The 27,490-nt window shown below is 41.2% G+C and overlaps 1 protein-coding gene across 1 annotated transcript in view; it reads left to right on the top strand.

Annotated features, from left to right (window-relative positions):
* Positions 1 to 27,490, top strand: part of MARCHF6 (membrane associated ring-CH-type finger 6) — a 117,505-nt gene that overhangs the window by 28,322 nt on the left and 61,693 nt on the right. Inside the window, exons 4-8 of the mRNA XM_084619554.1 lie at positions 4,631 to 4,774; positions 8,660 to 8,732; positions 20,030 to 20,195; positions 23,913 to 24,105; positions 24,650 to 24,711. Coding sequence (XP_084475680.1) covers positions 4,631 to 4,774; positions 8,660 to 8,732; positions 20,030 to 20,195; positions 23,913 to 24,105; positions 24,650 to 24,711 — 638 coding nt within the window. The remainder of the gene's footprint in view (positions 1 to 4,630; positions 4,775 to 8,659; positions 8,733 to 20,029; positions 20,196 to 23,912; positions 24,106 to 24,649; positions 24,712 to 27,490) is intronic.

Genomic DNA, 27,490 nt, shown 5'->3' with positions numbered 1-27,490 from the left:
GTCTGCTGTATTTTAAACTTGTAAAAGTTAAATCTGAAACTATTCAATTTTGGTAGTAGTGTGCCTAAATTTTTATTGAGGTGTATCAGAACAGCAGGTGATCATGTACTCTGTATATGGTCTTGTACTGACCATAGTATCTGGGAACTTTCCAGTTAAGTGGCATGATTAATGCTGTCATATATGGTTTATTCTTTGTCTCATCTTCTCCCAAGGGGAAAATTGTGTGCTCAGTGCATAATTTGCATTGGATCATAATTGTTTCACTACTTAAGTAGAGAGGGGGATGAGGCAAAGTCTAAGCGTTTACTCTGGATTATATCCTGATAAATTTGGTATGAATTGTGGCTTTCAAATTTATCTTGTAATTTAGCCAAGTACCCAGGATATTGTCCATATTGTTATCCTTTGTTGTGTTGCTTTGTAACAATGTAAGTTGCATTAAGTATGTTTTTGGTGAAAACTGGGATAATTAGAGGATATCTTCTAAAATAGTTAACTTCAATATATAAATTCGTGATAATCTGACTTGAAATCATTATGGTGAGCTGAAATGTAACTCACGTCACAACATCCTGCTTAACGTCTAGAGTTTTCTTATCCAGTGATTGATTTGGCTAATAGCTGTAAATTCTGGATGTAGTGACATCTCAGATAAAGATGGTTTCAGTGCTGTCTTTCAGTATCTTTATTTATTTTGCGTGTGCGTAGTCGTCTGGCCAAGCGATGGCCTCTTCAGTGGCGTGATGCTGTTCTACAAGGCCACCGCTGAACCTCGTCAGCAGGCATTCATTGACCATGTGCATCATCATCTGTGTTGCGCCACAGCTGCACAAAGGGCTGTCACAAAGGCTCCAGCGATACTGGTTGGCTGCACAGAGACCTTGCCCGGTCCAGAACCTGTTCAACAGGGACCACTAGCGATGGGGCAGGTCAAAACCAGGCAGGCAAATTGTGGGGTCGGCGGCAAGGAACTGGTTGGGGATTATAACAGATATCCATTCCTCTCGCCAGAGTGTTTCTGCCCTAACATCCTGGCATGGCGGATGAGACCATAATGGGCAACGTGATGGCAAACATGCAGCTGGTGTTTTAAAAGGTCATTGTGCAGCGGCAGACTTGGGTTGGCGCGTACTTTTTCCAGTAACTTTCCCAGTGGCAACCTCTCATCTGATATGAAGAGGAGCAATATTGCTCAGAACTGGAAGCCATGGGAGTGGAGTCGGACGCAGGGTGTCAGAGATGATGCTCATGGCGGCATGTAACTGCATATCCACCAGTTTGGTGTGTGACGATTGATTCCAAACTAGTGCGCGGTACTCCGCCACTGTCTTTCAGTGGTTTGCCAAGTCACTTTGCATGTCCTTTTTTAAAGTTTTAACTGTAGACCTGACTTGCAGGGCAATGGTGTAATGAAGTGAGCTTTTTAGAGGAAAGAGGAAATGTTAAAACTGGGCTTAACCTGGTGTGGTCCAGTTGATAACTTCTGATTTAGATTTGGTTGTCATTGACATGCTGTGTCCATGTTGTCAAGAGGTTGTAGCTTTGTTGAATTCATATCAATTTCTTGCATTTTTGATCGTTTGGTGGAGACGTTTTAGCAACAATGAAAAACGAGTGAATACTGGACGATTGATACAAAATCCTTACATCCTTTGAGCCTAACTCTGAATGTGAAAGCTGCTAGACTATTTTTACGCTTGACTGCAAACCACTCCTCACCTCAGAAGTGATAACTAATTTACTGTGCAAACCATCCAGATAATGCAGGAAAATAGAACTTCAGTGACTAATTGCATCAGGACATCATTTTTAACCAATCCATATGATCAGAATTAAAGGCTGCATATTTTATGTGAAGGTCAGAAGAGGAGGCGGTGATATGTGTTGTAAATGGTGGATTTTAGTGGATTCAGGTAATGAGAAGGTAAAACAGCTGTAGGTTGTGTGAGCAGAATGGATTGATTTAAATAAAAGTAATTTAAGTCGAGTGGAAAGCCTTGATTTAAATGATTTTAATCAACTTCTCCACTGGTACTTCTGATAATTTTCTGAAGAAAGGTGCACTCTCATTGGTTGAAACAACCATTAAAATGCTGATTTACAACTAAACAGAGCCTTTACAGTAGATTTGATATAGTGTACAGCAAAAAGATGATGTAACTATATATATACATTTATTTAAGAAGTTATATAGCTCATTATTTTCAGATTCTTATTAATTGTATGTTTTAGTATGTTAGAAAAGGGTGAATGATATATTCCTTATTTGATATATGCCATATTTATGAAGCTTGACCTCAAAAGTTAGATATTTTTTCCCCTGATTTTTCTTTATATAGAAAAACAGCCTTTAATTTAAAGTTTTTGATCGAGGTGTATGGATTCAGTAAGTTTATTTTTATTTAAATGTTTTAAGAGATTATAGTAAGTGTAGGCCTTAACATTTTTGTATTAAATTCAGATTTCATTTTAAACCGGCTTATTTTTAAAAATAAATGTATTGTTATTTATATTACAACAACAAAATCTCCCAACTTGTGTATCTCAAATTAAAAAAAATTCTGATTTAAATTTAAAATAACTGATTTGTATCCACCCTGTGTACACTTGAGACTTGTGGAAGCCAGCCTCTGCACTCAAAATTAATGTGCCTTGTGTGTCCAAATACCTGATTTTGTGGATGTGATCAGGTACGTAGACATTCAAATAATCTTTCTTGGGTCTGAAAATTATTGTGGGAGCAAAAGGGAAGCCCGCAAAAGGTAGGGCTCAGAATTTTGACCAAAATATTTGCATGCCAGGGCATCTGTACTTTCTAGAGTTAAGTCTTGTAGATGCTCATCTTACACAGCAGATGGCATATTCAGTGTCTTGCTTAATTTTTGAAATACATTTCTTATTAATAAAGTGAAAGTTTTATTTCCTTATTGCTGTTGATAGGTTGTGTTTTGTGGCCCTGAGTGTCTAAGAAGTTTAATATAGGGAGTATGTGATTGCACTGTATAATGAAACCTGGACTTTTAATATATGTGAACATTTATTAAAGTGAACACATTAAACGTTTAGTTGGACTCTTCCTCTGTCTAATAAACTATTGAGCAGTTGCCTGTAAGAACATACAAAAAAATCATATCAGTAAGTCAGAGCCTGACTTTTGGCTAGCTGTGAGAGATGCAGGAGCCAGATGAAGTGATTAGAACTTAAAAATTATGTAGTATGGAAAAGTTACTGAAAAGTTAGATGAAAGTTTGTGCAACTTCCCAGACAGCTGAATGGCATAACCAGTTAATTCATTTTAAAAGAAGGAAAAAATATTGGATTGGAATAGTTTTGTTGTAGGAACTGTTTTGAGTTAGTCTCTTATGGTTTTAGATCACAGGTGGGGAAACTATGGCCCGCGGGCCACATCCGGCCCACGGGACCGTCCTTCCCGGCCCTTGAGCTCCCGTCTGGGGAGGCTAGCACCCGGCCTCTTCCCTGCTGTCCCCCCTCCCACGCAGCCATGCCGCTGTGCGGCGGCTACTCCTGCCGCTCTGAGCGGCATGGTAAGGGGGTGGGGGCATTGGATAAGGAGCAGGAGGTCCCAGGGGGTAGTCAGGGAGCAGGGGGCGGTTGGATAGGCGTGGGAGTCCCGGGGGGCCTGTCGGGGCAGGGGCGGGGCAGTCCGGGGACAGGGAGCATAGGGGTGGGGTTTCCGGGGGGGGGGGGGGCGGTTAGGGGCGGGGGTCCCGGGAGGGGGCGGTCAGGGGACAAGGAGCGGGGGGGTTGGATGGGTCAGGGGTTCTGAGGGGGGCAGTCTGGGGATAGGAAGTGGGAAGGGGCAGATAGGGGGCAGGGTCCAGGCTGTTTGGGGAGGCATAGCCTTCCCTACCCAGCCCTCCATAAAGTTGCGCAACCCTGATACGGCCCTCGGGCCAAAAAGTTTGCCCACCCCTATTTTAGATCAATATTTTTTAGTGACTGTTTTTTCTCCTTGTGCTTTTATTCCAACAGCTGATATAATCTGGAAACAGATTCCAGATGTGTACATTTTAGGTGTTGGGTATTCTCTCTGGAGGGCCCTTGAATTTGGAATTTTCTTCTCCCTTTCTTGGCAGGGCCTGAGTTTGTTGACTTTTCTGCTGGTCTGTTGCTTAATTAGCTTTTCTCTCAGGGGGTTAGGTTGAAAAGGGAAGTCTCTTGTGATAAGGGAGGGGAGTTCTATGTATTCGGGTGATACTTTGTTATAGAATTTTAAACTTTTAGTTAAAATTTAGTTTAGGCCTATGGTGTTGGGTTTGTTCTGAGGTAATCTGGCTTTACTGGTAGGGATGATGGTATTAATGCCCCAAAACAAAAACTTCTCAAACTCTGAAGTGTCTGTAAAATAGTTCTATAAAATTAAATACATGAGTTAAGGAGAACTTGTGGTTTAAGAGTTTCATTGGCACTTGCCTGTAGTGGATGTATAAAGTGTGAAGAGAGAGTGAGTGTGTTCATTTATTTTTAGCTTTGTGACTGTTTGTTGCCATACATTTTTCTTAAATATAATTTAAAAATTACACTATTGACTGCAGTACTATATTGTGCTTTTATTGCAAGCAGATATGAAAACTGTTTTATAAAAGTGATTTTCTTTTCCTCTCAGTTTATTCCCCAGATATGCCTTCACGGCTTCCAATCCAAGACATTTTTGCTGGACTGGTTACAAGTATTGGCACAGCAATACGATACTGGTTTCACTATACACTTGTGGCCTTTGCATGGTTGGGAGTTGTACCTCTTACAGCATGTAAGTGTTAAGTTTTTGCATTGAAATACTTTCATAATGATCTTATAACAAGCTTGCGAATAGCCATCAGCTTTAATACTTCTCATGTGTTATCAACTTTGTGACTTGACCACTCATTTTATTTTAGATGTTTATATTTTGCTGTATTTTAATTACTTTATCTAAGAAACTATTCAATTCATAAACCAATAGCACAGTGCAGACAATAGCTAATAGATAGGAAAACAGAACCCATGTTAAGGGAATATTAATGAAGTGGCTCTTTTACTTACTGAATTTTTCAGAGTAAGTTTTTATTTAAAATTTTAAAATAAAATGAAACTTAAATTTAAAATTAATCCTTACCCTTTTTTTAGTTCTCCTTACCTGCACATATAAAAGATGCACATAGGTACAACTTGATGTAGTTTTCAGTCTAAACAAAGTTGTGCACATATGCTTTCCACTTTTATAGTGTGTGCAATTATATGAATCATAGAATATCAGGGTTGGAAGGGACCTCAGGAGGTTATCTAGTCCAACCCCCTGCTCAAAGCAGGACCAATCCCCAATTAAATCATCCCAGCCAGGGCTTTGTCAAGCCTGATCTTAAAAACTTCTAAGGAAGGAGATTCCACCACCTCCTTAGGTAACGCATTCCAGTGCTTCACCACCCTCCTAGTGAAAAAGTTTTTCCTACTATCCAACCTAAATCTCCCCCACTGCAACTTGAGACCATTACTCCTTGTTCTGTCATCTGACTGGCTGTTAAAACCCAAAATAAGTTTCAAGTTAGTTGTCTGTCTTGGGTTTTAATTTTTTGCCAATTCAAAAAGTAGGTAGTGTTTTTAAAAACTATTTCATAAGAATGTGAAGTTAATCCCAAATTCATTAGAAAGGAGAAACTTCTGATGAGTAAAATTTGAGAGCAAAAATCCTTGACTATGTCTTTGGTAAAATATGGCAATAAAACTGCTCTTAAAAAATTAGCAAAGAGATGTCAATAATAAAGCAGGTAACATTGTAAATAAGAAGCAGGCAGCAGTATCTCCCATAAATGCAAACAAACATGTTTCTCTTAGCGATTGTCTGAAAAAGAAGTAGGACTGAGTGGACTTGTAGGCTCTAAAGTTTTACATTGTTTTGTTTTTGAGTGCAGTTAAGTACCAAAAAATAGTTAAATCTACATTTGTAAGTTACACTTACAAGATAAAGAGATTGCACTACCATACTTGTATGAAGTGAATTGAAAAATACTATTTCTTTTGTTTATCATTTTTACAGTACAAATATTTGTAACCAAAAATTATAATATAAAGTGAGCACTGTACACTTTGTATTCTGTGTTGTAATAGAAATCAATATGTTTGAAAATGCAGAAAACATCCAAAAATATGTAATAAATTTCAATTGGTATTCTATTGTTGAACAGTGCGATTAATCACAATTAGTTTTTTGAGTTAATTGAGTGAGTTAACTGCGATTAATCAACAGCCCTAGTCTCAATCCAAAGGGCCATCCCAAAACAAACATGAAACTATATTTTTTGTAATGTTTAACAAAACACCCCTGGAATTAAGATAGGTGCATGCTAGCTGTCACCCTGATAGTATATTCTATCCCTTTCTCCTACCCTTCTAGATTGTCTCCTCTTTGATGCCAGGACCTTGTTTTCCTCTATATTTGGAAGTGCCTAACATTCTACTTGTTACTACAATGTACAGAAGTTATTAGGGCCCTACCACGTTCGTGGCCATGAAAAATAAGTCATGGACCATGAAATCTGGTCTTTTGTTTGCTTTTACCCTATACTATACAGATTTCATGGAGCCAGACCAGTGTTTCTCAAATTGGGGGTCCTGACCCAAAAGGGAGTTTCAGGGGGGTCACAAGGTTATTTTAGGGGCATCGTGGTATTGCCATCCTTACTTCTGCGCTGCTTTCAGAGCTGGGCGGCTGGAGAGCGGCAGCTGTCGGCGGGGCGCCTAGCTCTGAAGGCAGCAACCTGCCAGCAGCAGTGCAGAAGTAAGGGTAACAATACCATACCATGCCACCCCTTACATCGGCGCTGCTGCCTTCAGAGCTAGGCAGCCAGAGAGAGAAAGCTGCTGACTGAGGGCCCAGCTCTGCAGGCAGCAGCACTGAAGTAAGGTGGCAATACTATACCACGCCATCTTTACTTCTGCGCTGGGATCCTTCAGAGCTGGGATCCTGGCCAGCAGCCGCTGCTCTCCAACTGCCCAGCTCTGAAGGCAGCACCGTCGCCACTAGCAGCGCAGAAGTAAGGGAAGCAGTACCACAACACTCTCTACAATAACCTTGATACTCCCCTACAGTTACAACACAGTGAAATTTCAGATTTAAATAGCTGAAATAATGAAATTTATGATTTTTAAAATCCTATGACCGTGAAATTGACGAAAATAGACCATGAATTTGGTAGGGCCTTAGATATAAGAACCAAGATGAAAATGTTTCCCTTTAAATTAGTTTGTGTGTGTAGAATGAGTGACTGCCAAAGCTGAACTTTGCATAACTATTGTGTAATCTCTCCCATTCCTTCTCTCTCCTTATCTTTCCCTTCCTAATCCTTTTATCCCTTAATTCACCTGTTTCCACTGACTTGTCCTCATTTCCCCATATCTCCATTCATCATCTCCTCTTCTCCAATCACAGTTCTGTCTCTCTCCTTTGTTCTTTCACTCGTCCTACCCCTCTCTCCTACTCTTCCTCTCTCACTTCAAGTATGTCTATACTTTGAGCTGGGGGTATGACTCCCAGTTCAAAGAGACATACCTGCGCTAGATCTAATTGAGCTAGCATGCTAAAAAGAGTGTAACTGTGGCAGATGGAGGGGCTGGTCACCTCAAGTATCATACCTCTCAATCCCCAGACTCTGAAATGAGGGACAGTGACCATCAAAATGAACAACAGTAAGGGACAACACACCTTGAAACGAGGGACACAGTGAGAGATCTCACCTTTTTTTTTTAATTGAACAGTTTTATTTTAAAAATGTATATATGTACAAGCATACGAATAGCCTGAAACTTACTATAATGAAACTAAATTATTCTGAGTGTGAAGAGAATCCTTTATTTTATTGTAAATAGTAGCTTTCTACATAAAGTCTAGTGGCTCAGATGCTCACTCTTATCAGAGACTCCTAGCCTGCCCCCTGCCTACAGAACTCTGCTCCTCTCCCCCTTAAATTATTGAATAAAAGTGGAACTTTTCTCCATATGCCGACTCCCGAAGCTAATCCCAGGGGACCTGTGGTAGCATCAGTACAAGTTGGGGTATCAGAGTAGAGTGGTAAATAAAGCAAAGTGGAGCAACGCTTGGTCACCTGTTCAAAGAAATAAGTATTTTTGTAGAAATAAGCACATCTTTGAAGTGATTCATTTTATAAGATAGGCTTTATGAATGTGTTAATGTTTCATTTTTGGGGTTCTCTTTCTGAAGAATGGCAGAAGTGCTGGCTATAGGCTTTAAATATCACACCATAAAATGTTAAGATTCCTAGAGTATGTTCAGTATAGTCAACTAACTTAAAAAGGCTGGTGTTCCATGTACTGTGTGTGCATCAGGAGAGGCCTTGATCCTTGTGCAAGTTAGAGATTTACAGTCAACTCAAGCTTGTATCTTGCAAGGACAGCCATCCACGCCAGTGTTGGGACTTATGTGAATAACAACTATATCGTGATACCTTTTGTGACTTATGTCTGAATGAAATCTTTTTGCACATCTGTATTGGTTCTCACCAATTGGTTTTAGCTTCTGTCCCAGAGGTAAATGGTTACTTGGGCTAAGAAACAATCTGGAATAAACTAGTAATGGCCGCTTTCAAGAGTGTTCTTCCCTCATAACTGAGGGTATTTACAGCACTTTGTTTCTTTTATACAGGCCGTATCTACAAGTGCTTGTTTACTGGCTCCGTGAGCTCACTATTGACACTGCCGTTAGATATGCTGTCAACGTAAGTACTAACCAGCCTCATATACGTGACTTTTTAACTAGATGCCTGTTAAAGTTGTTGCTTTTGGTACTCTCAATTCCCAGTTCTTTTTCATTATCCTTTTACTTTACACCTTCTTACACTGGCTGCTACTACTATCATCATCTTTGCCGTAGCAAGGAGAACTAGCCAGCTGTTTTCACGGCTGTGCTACAACTCTCCTGTTTTTGAAGTGCTGATGTGCAGGATTATTTGAAGGATGAACAAATCAGACTTATAGAACTGGGCCTGGGTAGTGCTGTTTCATATTATAGACTTATGTGGTTTATTCAGCCTTAGGAATACTTGCTATGGTGTAAAGTTGCACTTTAATTTTTTAAAAACTTAATTTTCTTTAATTAAACTGCAGCGGAGCCTATTCTAAAGGTTTTAGAATTATAGCCATCTTTTATGTAATTTTCCTATTCATTATTTTATATCATATGACCTTCTAAAATATGGGATCCTTCACGATTTCCCTATTGCTTAATTACATTTTATATTTCTATGTACTGAATTTAATCTACCCATAGGGATTCCATAAAGATTTGAATTGATTGGCCTCTCTTTTAACTGGTCATTTCAGTGTTCCACACATCGAACTCTATATAATATTATCACCCTTGTGGTTTTTTTGTTTTTGTGGTTTTTTTCCTTCCAGATCATTATTAAAAGAATTAGATCCATACTGGTCCATACTAGTCACCAATTCAGTCTCAGATTGCTTTTATATTTTAACTGAATTGTTTATGAGGTTAATGCAGATGGATGCCAGGCACTGACAGAGCCAGTTGTAAGCCAAGCAGACATTGAACAAAGTTCTGCTAGCTCCCCTTGCATTTTGGCCAATGTGTTCAATTCTGCCTTAAAGCACCCAGTCTTGGAGTTTTGAGTTACATTTCAAGTCAGGCTCTGTTGACATCTGTCAAGGTTCCTTCCCCACTCTGAACTCTAGGGTACAGATGTGGGGACCTGCATGAAAACCTCCTAAGCTTATTTTTACCAGCTTAGGTTAAAACTTCCCCAAGGTACAAACTATTTTCCTTTTTCCCTTGGACTTTATCGCTGCCACCACCAAACGTCTATCAGATATATAACCAGGAAAGAGCCTGCTTGGAAACGTCTTTCCCCCCCAAAATCCTGCCAAACCTATGCCCCCTTTTCTGGGGAAGGTTTGATAAAAATCCTCACCAATTTGCATAGGTGAACACAGACCCAAACCCTTGAATCTTAAGAACAGTGAAAAAGCAATCAGGTTCTTAAAAGAAGAATTTTAATAGAAGAAAAAGTAAAAGAATCACCTCTGTAAAATCAGGATGGTAAATACCTTACAGGGTAATTAGATTCAAAACATAGAGAATCCCTCTAGGCAAAACCTTAAGTTACAAAAAGACACAAAACAGGAATATCCATTCCATTCAGCACAGCTTATTTTCTCAGCCATTTAAACAAACGGAATCTAACATATCTAGCTAGATTACTTACTAAGGTCTAAGACTCAATTCCTGTTCTGTTCCTGGCAGAAGCATCACACAGAGAGCCTTTGTCCCCCTCCCCCCCCCCCAACTTTTGAAAGTATCTTGTCCCCTCATTGGTCATTTTGGTCAGGTGCCAGCGAGGTAATCCTAGCTTCTTAACCCTTCACAGGTGAAAGGGTTTTTCCTCTGGCCAGGGGGGCTTTTAAAGGTGTTTACCCTTCCCTTTATATTTATGACAACATCCTTTTTTTTTTTTTTTTTTTTTTATGGGGACAGAAACTCACTAGGATGAGAACACAGTACAGTTTTCCCCTGTGACCCACTAATAAATCCAGATTTGAACTCATCTTTTGTGGGGGGGGCAGGAAACTGAAGCCAGACTACTTTTTCTCATATGCTCTTGGTTTTTGATATCCAACCATTTCCTCTCCAGGTATAGGTCCTGATTTTTAGCAAGCCTTGTCTAACTTAAGCAGTCGTTTCGTTTGGACCACTTGTGCTTAAATACCTTGTGCACTTGGAGCCAGAAAGTGTTGTGAGTGGTTGAACAAGCATAATAGAAGACAGTGCCGAGATGGGGGAGAGAGTGGGGAGCAGCTTCTGAAGCAGATCTAAGTTATGGAAAGGGAAAAAAGCAGCAGTTCAGACAGGTTCTGCCATTTTACATTTTGGTTACGTTAGTTCAGAGGATAAAGCTTCTCAGAAAATGGCAAAATATTGTATGTTTAGTCCTTAGCACTTAAACACTTCATATACTATATAATGTAGAATGAACACCTGCTAGCAGGAGTCTAGTCTTCCAGAAGGTCACCTACCTTTTATTTTCTAACTTGCGTTTTTTCTTTTCATTTGGTTGATCTTTGCAACTTGCCCTACTGATTCCTTCCCTGACACCCCTCTTCATTAAATACTTGGAAAATTACCTTTTGTGCCACCATCTAATAATTTAACATTATTGACTTCATTCTGTAATCATTCTAATTAACATTTGTTTGTGCAATAGCTGATTCTAACTCCTTGGGGGTTCATGGAGATTGAAAGGAAAATTGAAGCTGTCAAGCAGAACTTGTACTGAATCAAATCTGAGATGAACATTGCTAAACTAAACTAAATTGTTTCTTCTAGAAATTTAATTTGCGAGTATCTTCTGTGTTTCTCTTGTTATTCTTAAGGACTATTTTCCTTGAGTTTCTCCTCCTGCTTTATCCTGTAGTGAGTCAAATCCTCTTACAGAAGTGTCTCCATAGAATAAGTAGTTCAAGTGGTGTCCCTGTGGATGCCCCACTTTATGGGGCACCTCTTCACTTTTGATTGGAGATTTTTGGTAGCAGTGTTTCTTCTCCTGGTACATGCACCCTACACATACTCATGCTCTGTACCAAGGCTATTTTGGGCTGTGTGGGTGAACTGCCCACAGTTCCTTCTCAGCCATGCTGTCTACAATATTCCTGTTTGTAGTGTACCTGTTTCCCCCTTTTATTAGTATTTTTGCTTTATAGATGGCTCTTCATACTAGCAATAGTAGTAGGTTTAGTACTTTATAGTTGGAATGTTTGTTCTCCTTTTCCTCTTTCCTTTTTTCTTTAAAAAAAACCAGCACATTTTTGTTTTTTCCTTTTCCCCTGTTGAGTGACTTGAACAACTTTTTCTTCTGTTGAGGATACCGGGCTCCCTGAAGATTTAAAAGGTGCCTCTTTTGTTGAGAAGCAGTCCATATGAGTGGTGGTCACTTGCAACGACTACAATACTCTCACGTTCCAAGCAAGTGTAAAATCTGCTCTCCTTTTAAGGGTAGATCCTGTAGAAACAAGGAAATTAAATATAAACTATTAATGAGGGAGCAAGCCTTAAGACCAGCTTCTGACCAGATCACGGTCACCTAGAGCTTCCAAGGGGAAGATGGCACCAAAACCTTAGTCTTTCAACACTATCTTTGACTAAGTTACCAATAACTTCACTGCTCGTACTGAGAGCTTCCCACTCCAGGTATAAGGAAGGAGATAAAAGGAGCAAAACAGAGTTCCTCATTAAAGAAGATCTGGTTAATGGAGACCACAGGCCCCAAGAGGAGTGCAGGTGAGGCTCAAAGTACTTTGGGTACTGTGAAACATGTCAAGTCTTCAACTAAGTCACGAACCGCTGCAGTAAGGGGCTCGATACCGAAGACTGCTATTATGAAGAGAATGGCTTCAATGGAATCTTTGACTCCCTCGATACCAATGTCAGTGCCTACCACAACAGCCTCTGTAACATCATTGGTGCTGATATCAAGTTCTGTTGAACTTCCAGTACTGCAGAAATTCCTGTACCCAAAAGACTTTATGGTGCCAAATGAACCTGAATCTCTGCTCCTTGCAATCTCAGAGACACCTCTTGGTAGTGAGGTTGGCTGGGTCACTGACTGCTCATGTTTCTGGGAGTTCTACCTCTTCTCCATCTTTGACAATCTACAAGGAGGAGTTCTTACCTCCTATACAATACGTGGAGGAACATTCTGATTCAGTCTCTGAACTTTCTGTTAAAGGATCATCAGTTTGTTCCAGGAGACATTATTCCCTGTTGCAGCTGGACACCAGATCCCTGCCTGCCAACTCTTGGGGTCACCAGCTTGGATTCCTCCCTTCAGGCCTTATGGGTCTCCCTCATTGGCCTTATTGGGATCGAGGGGCAATGTACCTCCAGCAATTTTGAGGAACCTCAGCTCAAAGAAGACTCCTAGATTTGAAGGCCAGAATGGACCATCATGATCATCTAGTCTGACTTCCTACACATTTCAGGCCACAGAACTTCACACACCTGCTCCTGTAATGGACCCCTAGCCTCTGGCTGAGTTATTGACATCCTCAAATCATGATTGAAAGGCATCCAGTTACAGAGAATCCACCATTTAGTCCACTTTAAACCTGCAAGTGACCCCTGCCTCATGCTGCAAAGGAAGGTGAAAACCCCACACGGTCTCTGCCAATCTGACCTAGGAGAAAATTCCTTTCCGACCTCAAATGTGGTGGTCAGTTGGACCCTGAGCATTTCAGCAAGACCCAGCAGCCAGACACCCGGGAAAGAATTCTTTGTAGTAACTCAGAGCCCTTCCCATTTAGTGTCCCATCACTGACTGTTAGGGATATTTACTACCAGCAGTTGCAGATTGGCTACATGCTTTTGTAGGCAGTCTCATCATACTGTCCACTCCATAAATTTATCAAGCTGCATCTTGAAGCCAGATTTTTTGGGTTTTTTTGCCCCCTAACTTGGAAGGCTGTTCCAGAACTTCACTCTTCTGTTGGTTAGAAACCTTTGTCTAATTTCAAGCCTAAACTTGTTGATGGCTAGTTTTATATCCATTTGTTCATGTCAATATTGGCACTCAACTTGAATAACTCTTTCCCTCCTTGACATTTATTTCTCTTATGTATGTATAGAGAGCAATCTTATCTCCCTTCAGCCTTCTTTTGGTTAGGCTAAACAAGCCAAGTTCCTTGAGTTTCCTCGATAGCTTTACATTCCTCTGATCATCCTAGTAACCCTTCTCTGCCCCGTTCTAGTTCGAATTCATATTTCCTAAACGTACTCCTAGGGGGATTCTGTGCCGAAAAATGTTATGCACAGTATTTTAAAATTCTGGATATTTGTTAAAATAACACAATATAATCACACCAGTTTCAATTATTTTGGTAATTTATTTCAAAATACCTGTCAGCAAGTATGTCTGCAACAGTACAGACGACAAAAAAGATTCCCCCAGCAGTAGAGAGTTAAAGAAACCCCTATGAAAACCTAGTTCCTGTTTCTCTGTTACGCTTTTGTTGGGCACCTTAGTCTGGATCTGTCACACATGCCACTAGGCACATCTTAGGGGGGAACTCTGCCATTCTGGTCTCAGGCACCAACCCGCAACCAGAACCCCCCCCACCACCACCACCCCGACCAGAAATCTGTACCCCTTCCCCTCCCCAGAGTCCACCCACGGGATGCCCCCCAGCTCAGACATCTGCACCCTCTATTCCCCCTACCCCCCGCAGAGCCCAGGTATCCATAGAGATAAACAGCCTGATGCTGGGTCCTGGGCTTTTATGGAGTTTCCTGCACGCTGCCTCCCTCCTTCAGGATGTGCTAGGAGCCGCAGTTGCCTGAAACCTTCCAGCTCCCCTTCCCCTGGGAGTGTCCTGTATTTGCGAACTGGAGACCAGGGCTCTGCTGGGTCCTGCAGTCCCTAGTGACAGTAGCAGCTCTGCAGTACCAGTTCTGCAAGGAAAAATGAAATTCTGTCCAGAACATTAATTCTGAGCAAATTCTGCATTGCACAGAAATGCAAAATTCCCCCAGGTGTAAACATGGGAGACCAGAATTGCACGCAGTATTCCAGATGAGGTTTCGCCAGTGCCTTGTATAACGGTACTATTACTTCCCTACTTCTATTGGAAATACCTCGCCTGATGTGTCTTAGGATGGCATTAGTCTTTTTTCACAGCTGCATCTCTTTGGCAGCTTACAATTATCCTGTGATCAACCAAGACACCCTGGTCTTTCTCCTCCTCTGTCACTTCCAACTTATAAATCCTCAGCTTATAGCATTCTTCTTGTTTTTCATCCATCTTGATCTGCAAGTCTTCCTTGTAAATTTTTTGACATTGCTTGTGATGCAGGCTTCTGATAGTTTCTGTATCTTTGACTTTAAAGTAATTCTCCACATTCAGATCCTTGAGTTCTCAAGTCCAGTCCATTTCCCTAACTAACTCGCTTAATTTTTTTTTAAAGTTAGCTCTTTTGAAATCAAGGATCCTAGTTGCAGACCTATTTTTGTTTATCCTTCCGTTTAATTTAAACTTAATTAGCTCATGATCACATGAACAAAGTGTCCCCTACAACCAGTACTTCTATGAGGTCCTCACTCTTCACTAATGCCAGATCTAAAATGGCATCCTCTCTTGTTGGTTCGGTGACTATTTAGTGAAGAAATCTGCCAGCTATCATATCCAGGAAAATCTGGGCCCTACCATTATTAGTAGCATTTGTCCTCCAATCTATATCTGGGAAATTAAAGTCTTCCATAATCACGCAATTCCCAGTAGTATTTATTTCATTAAAACATGAAAAGAGGTCTCTGTCCATATCCAGATAGGATCCTAGGAGTCTGTAGCAGACCTCAAGAACTATCACAAGGACCCTCTGGTAGTTTTCTTCCCCAAAATGATTTTGACTCAGTCTTTTTTTTTAAAAAAAACATCCATTCCATCCCTTCTAATTTCTTTACAGTCTACCTCATCGTTAATACTTCATCACTTTTGCCTTTATTTCTGTCTTTCCTGAGGAGCATATACCTTTCAGTCCCTGTGCTCCAGTCATGACTACTATTCTACCAAGTTTCTGTTATCCCTATAATATCTGGTTTCACTTCCTGCACCAATAATTCTAGTTCCTGCATTTTGTTACCCAGGCTCCTTGCATTGTTGTGCAGGGACCTTAGCTGTTTGTGTGGCTTCGATGAGATTCTTTACTCGATTAGGTACAGTTATTCTACTGCCAGCATTGCCTACCTGACTGTTAACATAAATGGATTGGCACTCTCTTTCCTCTTAATACCCATTCTCTTACCCACTGCTGTTCCTTTCTCCAATGCTATATTCTCCCTCTCTTGATTGCCTCCCCACTCCCACGCATCAGGCATGAAGATTACGTAAGCATCTCCCAATCATCCCCCCCAGATTCCTAGTTTACAGCTCTTTTAATCAGTTGTGCCAACCTCCATTCCAGAAATCTGTTTTGCTCCCACCTCAGGTGGAGTCACATGAAGAGTCCTCTATTCATGCATGCTTCCCAATAGTCGAACATCCCAAAGCTCCCCTTATAGCACCATTGCCTGAGCCATCTGGTGATCATCACAATCTTGTCTTGCCTTCGTTCTCCTCCTCCCACTGAAGATCACCTGAGCCTCCATTTCTTTAAGTGTCTTCCCCAGCTTGGCATAGTCTTCTTTGATAACATTCTGGCAAGAACCTAGCAGTATTATTTGTTCCCACGTGAAGGACAGTCAGTGGATTCTTTCATGCTCACATCAGAATACTCTTCAGCCATAGATCCACAGCCCATATCTTAGGTCCTGGCAGATAGCACACCCTTCTGTTCTTCGGATCAGCTCGGGTGATAGGCTTGTCCATTCTTTTTAATAGGAAGTCCGTATTCCCTGTTTACAGTCCATCCCTCCTCCCCATTCTGAGCCAGAGGAGACCTTTGAGGAGCAAGAGGCAAAGGTGAACAAAAGGAGATAAGCCTCCTCACAAACATCTTGTCATCATCACTGGATGAGACATTAATGCTACCACTGCCATCATTAGCTGATGACATTACATAATTCCAGGATCTAATGAAGTGGGTGACTGACACACTGCAAATTCCTGAAAGAAGTCCAGAATTCCCATCGCTAACTCCTGGATATATTGCACACCTCTACTTCAGAATGGGTGGCACTGCCACTTAAGGAAGCTCTCCTGTAGCCAGCTATGTCCATCTGGTGAACTCCAGCAACAGCCTCCCCAAGATGCAAGAGGGCTGATTTAAAAAACAGAAAAAAACCCCACAACTTTGGCCAGGGTTTCGGAGTTTTTATTTTGTCATCCAGCACCAAATTCTTTGGTCATGGACATAGTCCATGAAAGGGGCAGGCAGCATACCCAAAAAACCATGCCTTATAATACAAACCAGAAATATCTCGCCGTATTTGGTCATAAGAGCTATTCATCAGCAACACTTCAGTTCAGGGTAGCTAATTACGAAGCACAGATGTCAAAATACTGAATTACAAGAAGTTTAATTCTTTTGTTGATCAACAAAAGGAACACTGAGAACAGTTCCGCACCATAATAAAAGTGTGAGCTTTTGGCAGAATCTCACCTCAGGCTTCCCTTGCCGCTGTGGACACCGAGCCAGGTCTGTTTCCATCTCAGTAGTTATGAGACAAGCTTCCTGGCTTCAGTTGCCTGGGTTTCTGCAGGAGGTACAATTTACTGTGCAAGCTTTACCTTTTAATGGCCAGAAGCTTTTCACAGATTCCACAGATGACTCGCTTCATACCCTGAAGGACTCTAGGGCAACACTTAGCTCTTTAGGGATATACATGCCTGCAAATAAAAAGAAATTTAGCAGTTCTCAATTACAAAGATCTGACCTTTCTCAGTTTTCCACCTTTTGTAGGCCACTGGAATCACAAGCTAAGATGTGGAGGTTTTCAAAGAAAAACCTGCAACTACCTCAGCTGCTTCATCCCAGCCTTCAGCATCGTCCAGTTTTGATGATTTGATCGAGAGTCCACCTGATGAGCAGGTTTATCAGCTACATGATATGACCCCCTCCCTCAATTTGAATAATGCTTCTCTGTATTTCATCAAGCCTGAGAGGCTTGGACAAATGGGTATTGAAGGCCGTTACTTCGGACTATCCAGTTTACCTCCACCCCGCCATTCCAATTCCCTTCCGTGTCCCTCTTCAGGAACCCCTCTCACGAGCAATTGCTGACACTGTAAATCTCATCATTTCTAAGTCTAGGGCCATGGATCCAGTCCCACTTCAGCATAGGGGAAAAGGGTTCATTCAAGTTGTTTTCTGATACCCAAGAAAAAAGGAGGTTGATACTAGATCTCAGATCATTGAACAAACATGTCAGACATCTAAAATTCAGGGTGGTGTCCCTAGCAGATATAATTCCCTCCCTGGAATTAGGGGACTGGTTTCCAATCCTTGACCTCAAAGATGCCTGCTTCCACAATTCATCCTTCTCACAAAAGATTTCTTCATTTTACTTACAATCACAATCATTACCAGTACTGGTTCCTGCCCTTTGGCCTGCCCATCCACTCCAAGCATGTTCTCAAAAATCATGGCAGTCGTAGTGCCTACCTCTGTCGTCTAGGAATAACTATCTTTCTGTACTTGGACGACTGGCTCCTCAAGTGTCAGTCATATCAGGAGGTATGGTAGGCAGCTCAAACAACTTCACTGTTCTGAAGTATAGGCCTGCAGATAACTCTCAAAGTTGGTGTGTAGCCAATCGGATAGTCATCTAAGCTTGTTACCTCCTGGGTATATACAACCCCATGGCGGACAACCTGAGTAGACATTTCTCCCTTAATTAGAGTGGGAGTTGTACTCTTGCGTCCCCAGTGAAATATTCCCAACTTTGGGATTTCCAGAGGTCAGTTTTATTTATTTATTTATTTTATTTTATTTTGCTGTGGAAGCCAACAGGAAATGCAGGAAATTCTGTTCCAGCCTGGGGCTCAGTCCTCACCCTCTAGGAGCTGCTTTCCTCATTACGTGGACAAAAGGTCTTTTTTGTGCATATCCTTCAACTCCATTGCTCTTAAAGGTCCTTATCAAGATCACACAGGACCAATCTAAAGTAATTTCAATTGGACCAACTTGGCCAAGACAAGTTTGGGTTATTTACCTCATCAGACTTACTTCTCACCCTTTGTGGTGGTTTCCAATCAAACCTTAATTGTTGTCTCAGGATGTGGATCAGACTTTTCACCCAGTCTGAATATGCTGCAACTACAAGCTTGGTTTCTTAATGGTTTTAGGGAGTGGAGACCACATGCTTATAGGAAGTACAAAAGATAATGTTAAATAGCAGAAAGGAATCTACTAGACATACTTACCTTCAGAAATGGAGAAGATATAACCTTTGGTGTAACCGATCCCAATCATCTCTTTCATCAATCTTGGATTACCTGTTGGAAGTAAAAAATTCAGGCCTTTCTATGAGTTCCATCAAAGTTCATTAGGGGCAGTAACAGCTTCTCATGTGCTAATAGACAGTTTCTTGGTATTTGCTCATCCAACCACAGTGAGATTCCTAAGAGGATTTATCAATCTTTTTTTTCCAGATTAGAGCCCTTACATCACTCTGGGATCTCTCCCTGGTTCTTTACCATCTCATGAAACAACCCTTTGAGCCATTAACTTCGTGCTCACTACTACCTCTGTCTATGAAGACAGGCTTCTTGGTAGCCATAAGTTCTGTGCGAAGGGTTGGGGAGAAGGGGGCTTTAATGGAAGGCTCTCCCTTTACTTTGTTTTTCATGGAGAAGTTATCTTTATGACCTCATCAAAAGTTGTTACCTGAGGTGTTCTCTGAATTTCGTATCAACCAAACTGTTCACCTTCTGTTTCTTTTCCTAAGCCACATCAGTCTACAAAGGAGTGTGCTTTTCATACACCAGGTAATAAGAGGGCATTAGACTTTCACTTGTATGATACTAAGCCATTCAGGAAGACTCCCTAGACTTTGTTTATATTCTAGATATGTGTGAGGGAGCCCCTGTCTCCACTAAGAGATTTTCAAAATGGGTCTCTGTATTATTGCCTGTTAGGGGAGAGGTAACCTCAGCGAAACCGTAAGAGTGACTGTGCACTGTACTGGATCACAGTCTATGGCTGTAGTTGTACTCAGAGATGTTCCCATTGTTGAAATCTGCAGGGCTACAATATTAATCAAAGCATTTGATAATTTGCAAAGGGGTTAAGATAAACAGTGTTGTGAATTGATTTAATTTCAAATATATGCAGTTTTCTTCAGTAAAATAGTCTTCCAAGAACATTTGTTTTCTTCATTTTTTCCCTTGAAACGGAAATATTACTTACATGTATATTTCTTACTAAAGGAGCTGGGAGACATAGCTCTTCAGATCACAAAATGAGAACTTAGAATCCCTCAGTCACAATCAATTAAACTATGTGAGCAAAAATAATTGGAAATAGTTTTTTTTTAAACTAAATATATTAACATAAATGTCTTCTTTTTAACAGGGAAAATTTATTGGCAGACTGTTTACAGGGTTGTTTTGTGGTCACATGCACACTCTGTGCATTTATCAGTCTAGTGTGGTTACGTGAACAGATTGTCCATGGAGGAGCACCACAGTGGTTGGAACAAAATCAACAGCCACCAAATGGTCTTGGCCAACAGAATGAGGTAAAAGTTTGTAAACTGTCCATTGGTTTAAATTAAAGCTGGGAGGAGGGAGGGGATGTTCACATGGAAAAATTAATGGTAAAAAACCTGTCCATTTCAGCTTAATACATTTTACTGCAAGGGGATCTTATTTCTACATGTTCAAATATACACTCCTATGTAATGAGGAGTCCAGTGGCACCTTAAAGACTAACAGATTTATTTGGGCATAAGCTTTCGTGGGTAAAAACCCACTTCTTCAGATGCATGGAGTGAAAATTACAGATACGGGCATAAATATACTGGCACATGAAGAGAAGGGAGTTACCTTACAAGTAGAGAACCAGTGTTGACAAGGCCATTTCAGTCAGGGTGGATGTGGTCCACTCTCAATAATTGAGGAGGAGGTGTCAATACCAAGAGAGGGGAAATTGCTTTTGTAGTGAGCCAGCCACTCCCAGTCCCTATTCAAGTCCAAATTAATGGTGTTAAGTTTGCAAATGAATTGTAGTTCTGCAGTTTCTCTTTGAAGTCTGTTTTTGAATTTTTTTTGTAGCAGGATGGTTACTTTTAAATCTGTTATTGAATGTCCAGGGAGATTGACGTGTTTTTGTATTGACTTTTGTATGTTACCGTTCCTGATGCCTGATTTGTGTCCATTTAGTCTCTTAGGTAGAGACTGTCTGGTTGGCCAGTGTACATGGCAGAGGGGCATTGCTGGCACATGATTGCACATATCACGTTAGTAGATGTGCAGGTGAATGAGCCCTGATGGTGTGGCTGATGTGGTTGGGTTCTGTGATGGTGTCGTTAGAGTAGATATGGGGACAGAATAGGCAACGGGGTTTGTTATAGGGATTGGTTCCTAGGTTAGTGTTTCTGTGGTGTGGTGTGTAGTTGTTGGTGAGTATTTGCTTCAGGTTGGGGGGCCGTCCGTAAGCGAGGACTGGCCTGCCTCCCAAGGTCTGTGAGAGTGAGGGATCATTTTCCAGGATAGGTTGTAGATCATTGATGATATGCTGGAGAGGTTTTAGCTGGGGGCTGTACGTGATGGCCAGTGGTGTTCTGTTGTTTTCCTTGTTGGGCCTGTCCTGTAGTAGGTGACTTCTGGGTACCTGTCTCACTCTCAGTCTGTTTCCTCACTTCCCCAGATGGGTATTGTAGTTTTAAGAATGCTTGATAAAGCTGTTGTAGGTGTTTGTCTCTGTCTGAGGGATTGGAGGAAATGCGGTTTTATCTTAGGGCTTGGCTGTAGACAATGGATCATGTGATGTGTCCTGGATGGAAGCTGGAGGTAAGTATAGTGGTCAGTAGGTTTCCGGTATAGGGTGGTGGTTATGTGACCATCGCTTATTTGCACTATAGTGTCCAGGAAGTAGATCTCTTGTGTGGACTGGTCCAGGCTGAGTTTGATGGTGGGGTGGAAATTGTTGAAATCCAGGAGGAATTCTTCAAGGGCCCCCTTCCCTTGGGTCCATATGATGAAGATGTCATCAATGTAGTGCAAGTAGAGGAGGGGCACTAGGGGACAAGAGCTGAGGAAGTGTTGTTCTAAGTCAGCCATAAAAATGTTGGCATACCGTGGGGCCATGTGGGCACCCATAACAGTGCCGCTGACTTGAAGGTATAAGTTGTGCCCAAATCTGAAATGGTTGTGGGTGAGGACAAAGTCACAGAGCTCAGTCACTAGGTGTGCCGTGACCTCATCAGGTATACTGTTCCTGACAGCTTGTTAGTCCATTCTCGTGTGGAATATTGATGTAAAGAGTTTCTACATCCATAGTGGCCAGGATGGTGTTTTCAGGAAGAACACCGATGCATTGTTGTTTTCTCAGAAAGTCGTGGTGTCTCGAAGATAGCTAGGAGTGCTAGTAGCGTAGGGTCTGAGGAGAAAGTCCAAATAGCCAGATAATCCTGCAGTAAGAGTGCCAATGCCTGAGATGATGGGGCGCCCAGGATTTTCAGATTTATGGATCTTGGGTAGCAGATAGAATACCCCTGGACTGGGCTCTAGGGGTATGTCTGTGTAGATTTGTTCCAGTGTATAGCAGGGAGTTTCTTGAGACGATGATGTAGTTTCTTTTCTCAGTGGGATTGGAGGATAGTGGCCTGTGGAATGTCGTGTTGGAGAGTTGCCTGGCAGCTACCTGTTCATGATGTAGTATGTCGATTGCAATGGATTTTTTACCCTCAGTCCATTTGGTATGATGTCCATCTGTTTGCACTTGGAGAGGAAGATGTCTGTCTGTATCTGTGTGAGTAGGAGTCAGTAGGAGAACACTTCAATCTCCCTGGACATTCAATAACAGATTTAAAAGTAGCTATCCTTCAAAAAAAAGTCAGAGAGAAACTGCAGAGCTACAATTCATTTGCAAATTTAACACCATTAATTTGGGCTTGAATAGGGACTGGGAGTGGCTGGCTCACTACAAAAGCAATTTCCCCTTAGTATTGACACCTCCTCATCAATTATTGTGAGTGGACCACATCCACCCTGACTGAAATGGCCTTGTTAACACTGGTTCTCCGCTTGTAAGGTAACTCCCTTCTCTTCATGTGCCAGTATATTTATGCCTGTATCTGTAATTTTCACTCCATGCATCTGAAGAAGTGGGGTTTTTTAGCCATGAATGCTTATGCCCAAATAAATCTGTTAGTCTTTAAGGTGCCACCAGCCTCCTTGTTGTTTTTGTGGATACAGACTAACACAGCTACCCCTCTGATACTTAGTCCTATGTAAATTCACCAGGGTAATGTGATCTCAGCTGTAATGTGTGCAATATACATTCCTGAACCATTATAAAATGTAGAATCTTACAGTAATGTTTACTGTGATTATGCAGTAAATAATTTTCTAGCTATCTTGGTTCTTATGACGTTCTATGTATAATATATTAAATCTTTTTTAAAATAGGATTTAGTGCTTGTGAAGTTGAATTTGTAACTATGATAAAGCAAGTTTGAAGTGTTATGGTCAGGTCATTTTTTTTTAAAATGACTACCTGAAAAATATTTGTTTCTGATAGAACAAAAGTTTTCACTGGTCTGTGGACAACTGGGTGGCCAGTGGAACACTTACTGGTCATCTAGAGAGAGCTGGCTTGTCATGTGGTGCTAGCTCTCCTTTCCAGCCTTCAATTACATTAAAGAAACTAACAATATATTTTCCTAATAATACTTCCACTTCAACAGAGTTGTTTCTGAGAACATCTCTTAAAGCTGTGTTCAGTACTTTGGTAAAGTTTGAGTCCTCTGTGCTAGAATCCCTTTTAAACAGTATGTTCTGAATTATTTATTTTATTTTTAGATTTCATTTTTTTCTCCATAACTATTGATGATCATAAGGAGAGATTGATATTCATCAGGAGAGAAATTGGCTATTCACAGATTTCTGTCAAATGCACAAACTAAAAAAAGACTTTCCCCAACTTTTTCATAAGTATCAATTGTAACTATATAGATACAAAATTTTAACACAAAAGTATGGTTCTTTAACTTGACAGTGTTCTTCAATAATGTATCTTTCTTACACATCACTAAATTGAACCTCTAGAAGTCCAATAAGATAGTGATACTGTCAACATTTTAGGAGATATGTCATTGCCAAAAGCAATGGCTTGTGTTTTATGATTTAAGTGGAACCCAAAAAATTGGCTTTTAACATGTTTGTTTTTCTGGACATTGATCAAAGCACAACAATACTTTAAGTAAAATTGCACTGAAATCTTGTCCCTGCAGGCTCAGGGGTTAGGAAATGGTGGAGGTGAAAATGCTGCACTTGATCAACCTGCTAACCCACCTGCTGAGAATGCAGTTGTCGGCGAAAACCCAGAAATTCAGGAAGAACCAGGAGATGAGGAAGAGGAAGACAATGAAGATGAAGAAGATGCTGTAGTAGAAGATGCAGCAGATGCAAACAATGGAGCCCAAGGTAACAGGTGACACAGAGTAGGAGCATTTCCCTAAAATTATCATATAAAATAGTTATTGAAAAGAAGTGAAAATGGAAATTATACTTTTTCCTGGCTGACATCTAAATTGGTAAATAACATACATAGGGAAACTACCAAGGAGAGTAGGCTCAGTTCAGCCTGCTTACCTCTTCTTGTGTGTGTTGCAATGTTTATGTAGTTTATTTTTTAATGAGCACTAAAACACTTTGCAGTTAAGAAAAGCCAAAACTATAAGCAGCTCTGTGGTTTCAGGTATCCCTACAATAAGAAACTACTCTGCTTCTGTTGTCAAAAGGCAAATGGCAATAAGGAAATATTTGGTTTAACTTTTGAGGAGAAATTAAACTGTAAAGAGAATAATTACTTTTAAAATGTTCTTTTGACTTGTATCCCCATCTGACATACTGAGTGAGCTAAATGGTATGCAGTTGGTGTTTTTGCTAGTTTAAATCATAATACAGCTCTTACTAATGTGCTGCTTTGGGTCAGTTGATAGCTTTAACAATTATAATATCCCCGTAGATGACATGAATTGGAATGCTTTGGAATGGGATCGAGCAGCAGAAGAGCTTACATGGGAGAGAGTGAGTAAGAGCCATTCTCCTGAAGTATTCTGAGCTTTCTCAGTCACTGACTTATATTTGAAATTACTTTAAACCTAATGGAAAATTGGTTCTGATACTTTGATTTCATGTAAAATTTGACGGTGATAGATATTAGTGACTCCAAAAAGTAATTATGTTAAAAATACTGTATACCGTATTAAGGAACAATTTAAAAAAGCATTTCCTTGATTGCTGTGAAGAAACATAGTTAAGAACATCTTTCAACAAGACACTCTTCTGAGATCTTCAGTTTCGCTCCTAAATGTGCCAGTAGATGTTAAATGGTGCATAGCTTAAAAACTAATCTTTCTGTGAGTGTATGTATAGATAGAGTAAAAATAAGTATACACTTTTATAAAAACAAACAAGAATATGATCAAGAATGATTTCCAATATAGGCTTATCTCATTTTGTTTTCTAGTTTACAAATTCCGTAACTAAAACTTTCTTGCAATCTGTAGCATGAACAATAAGGAGATGGAAAAAGTCCTCTGTTAACAATACAGAATGCTATGTGCATTGTCTTGTTTAAAAGACATTTGGTGAAAAGGACTCAATATAAACTCAAATTTCTGACCCTTTCTTACCTATTGGACTTCCCTGAAAGGAGTAATTAGCTCTTTGTTTTCAGCATAAACATTATGCTCACTTTTTCTAGTGTTATATACATATTCCAGAACTATCTTGCGTACTTGAAAAATATTTTAATTATTTTCAGAACTTTTCATGAATATGTACATTGTCTTCAGCATTTTACATACATTGGATACGTGCATTGTCTTCGGCAGTTTAAATGCAGTGGTCTCAGAAACCTCTCTTAGGGTATGTCTGCGCTACGAAATTAGGTCGATTTTATAGAAGTAAATTTTTAGAAATCAATTTTATACTGTCGATTGTGTGTGTCCCCACTAAGCGCATTAAATCGGCGGAGTGTGTCCTCACTACCGTGGCTGGCATCAATTCGCAGAGCAGTGCACTTTGGGAAGCTATCCCACAGTTCCCGCAGTCTCCGCTGCCCATTGGAATTCGGGGTTAAGCTCCCAATGCCTGATGAGGCAAAAACATTGTCGTGGGTGGTTTTGGGTACATGTCGTCAGTCTCCCCTCCTTCCTTCCCTCCCTTTGTGAAAGCAACTGCAGACAATCATTTTGCGCCTTCTTTCCTGGGTTTCCTGTGCAATCATGGAGCCCGCTCAGCTCACCGCTGCTGTTGCGAGCATTGTAAACATCTCGCGCATTATACTGTAGTAGGTGCAGAACCTGGCTAAGAGACAGCAGCACGAGGATGATTGTGAGGAGGACATGGACACAGACCTTCCTGAAAGCATGGGTTTTGGCAATTGGGACATCATGGCGGCAGTGGGGCTGGTTGATACACTGGAACGCTGATTCTGGGCCCGGCAAACAAGCACAAACTGGTGGGACCGCATAGTGTTCAGGTATGGGATGATTCCCAGTGGCTACGAAACTTTCGCATGCATAAGGCCACTTTCCTGGCACTCTGTGAGTTGCTTTCCCCTGCCCTGTAGCACAGGAATAACAAGATGAGAGCTGCCCTGACAGTTGAGAAGCGAGTGGCGATAGCCCTGTGGAAGCTTGCAACACCTGACTGCTACCGGTCAGTCAGGAATCAATTTGGAGTGGGCAAATCTACTGTGGGGACTGCTGTGATCCAAGTAGCCAGTGCAATCACTGACATTCTGTTGTCAAGGGTAGTGACTCTGGGAAATGTGCAGGTCATAGTGGATGGCTTTGCTGCAATGGGATTTCCTAACAGTGGTGGGGCAATAGACGGAACGCATATCCCTATCTTGGCACCTGACCATCTTGGCAGCCAGTACATAAACCTCAAGGGGTACTTCTTATTGGTGCTGCAAGCACTGGTGGAACACAAGGGACGTTTCACCAACACCAACGTGGGATGGCCGGGAAAGGTGCATGACGCTCGCATCTTTAGGAACTCCGGGCCGTTTGAGCAACTGCAAGAAGGGACTTACTTCCCAGACCAGAAAATTACCATTGGGGATGTTGAAATGCCAATAGTTATCCTTGGAGACCCAGCCTACTCCTTGCTCCCAAGGCTCATAAAGTCATACCCAGGCAGCCTGGACAGTAGTAAGGAGCAGTTCAACTATAGGCTGAGCAAGTGCAGAATGGTGGTAGAATGTGCCTTTGGATGTTTAAAAGCTCACTGGCGCTGTTTGCTGACTAGGTTAGATCTCAGCGCAACCAATATTCCCATTGTTATTGCTGCTTGCTGTCTGCTTCATAATATCTGTGAGAGTAAAGGGGAGACGTTTATGGCAGGGTGAGAGGTTGAGGCAAATTGCCTGGCTGCCAATTTTCAACAGCCAGACACCTGGGCTATTAGAAGAGCAGAGGTAGACGCGCTGTGCGTCAGAGAGGCTTTGAAAACCAGTTTCATGACTAGTCAGGCTATGTTGTGACAGTTGTGTGAGTTTTCTTTGCTGCAAACCCACCCCCTTTGTTGATTTTAATTCCCTGTAAGTCAGCCACCCTCCCACCTTCGATCACAGCTGGCAAAGGAAATAAAGTCACTATTATTTTGAAACCATGCATTCTTTCTTTATTAATTAAAAAAAAAAGGAGATAACTGATAAGGTAGCCTGGGTGGGGTAGGATGGGGTGTGGGAGGAGGGAAGGACAAGGCCACATTGCTTATTGTAGCCACACTACAAATCAAAACTGCTTGAATGACAGCCTTCTGTTGCTTGGGCAATCCCCTGGAGTGGAGTGGC

The sequence above is a fragment of the Lepidochelys olivacea genome (genome assembly GCF_965140295.1).
Source record: "Lepidochelys olivacea isolate rLepOli2 genome assembly, chromosome: 2".
In the NCBI taxonomy this organism is placed as follows: Eukaryota; Metazoa; Chordata; order Testudines; family Cheloniidae; genus Lepidochelys; species Lepidochelys olivacea.
This window is presented reverse-complemented; position numbering and strand designations above follow the sequence as displayed.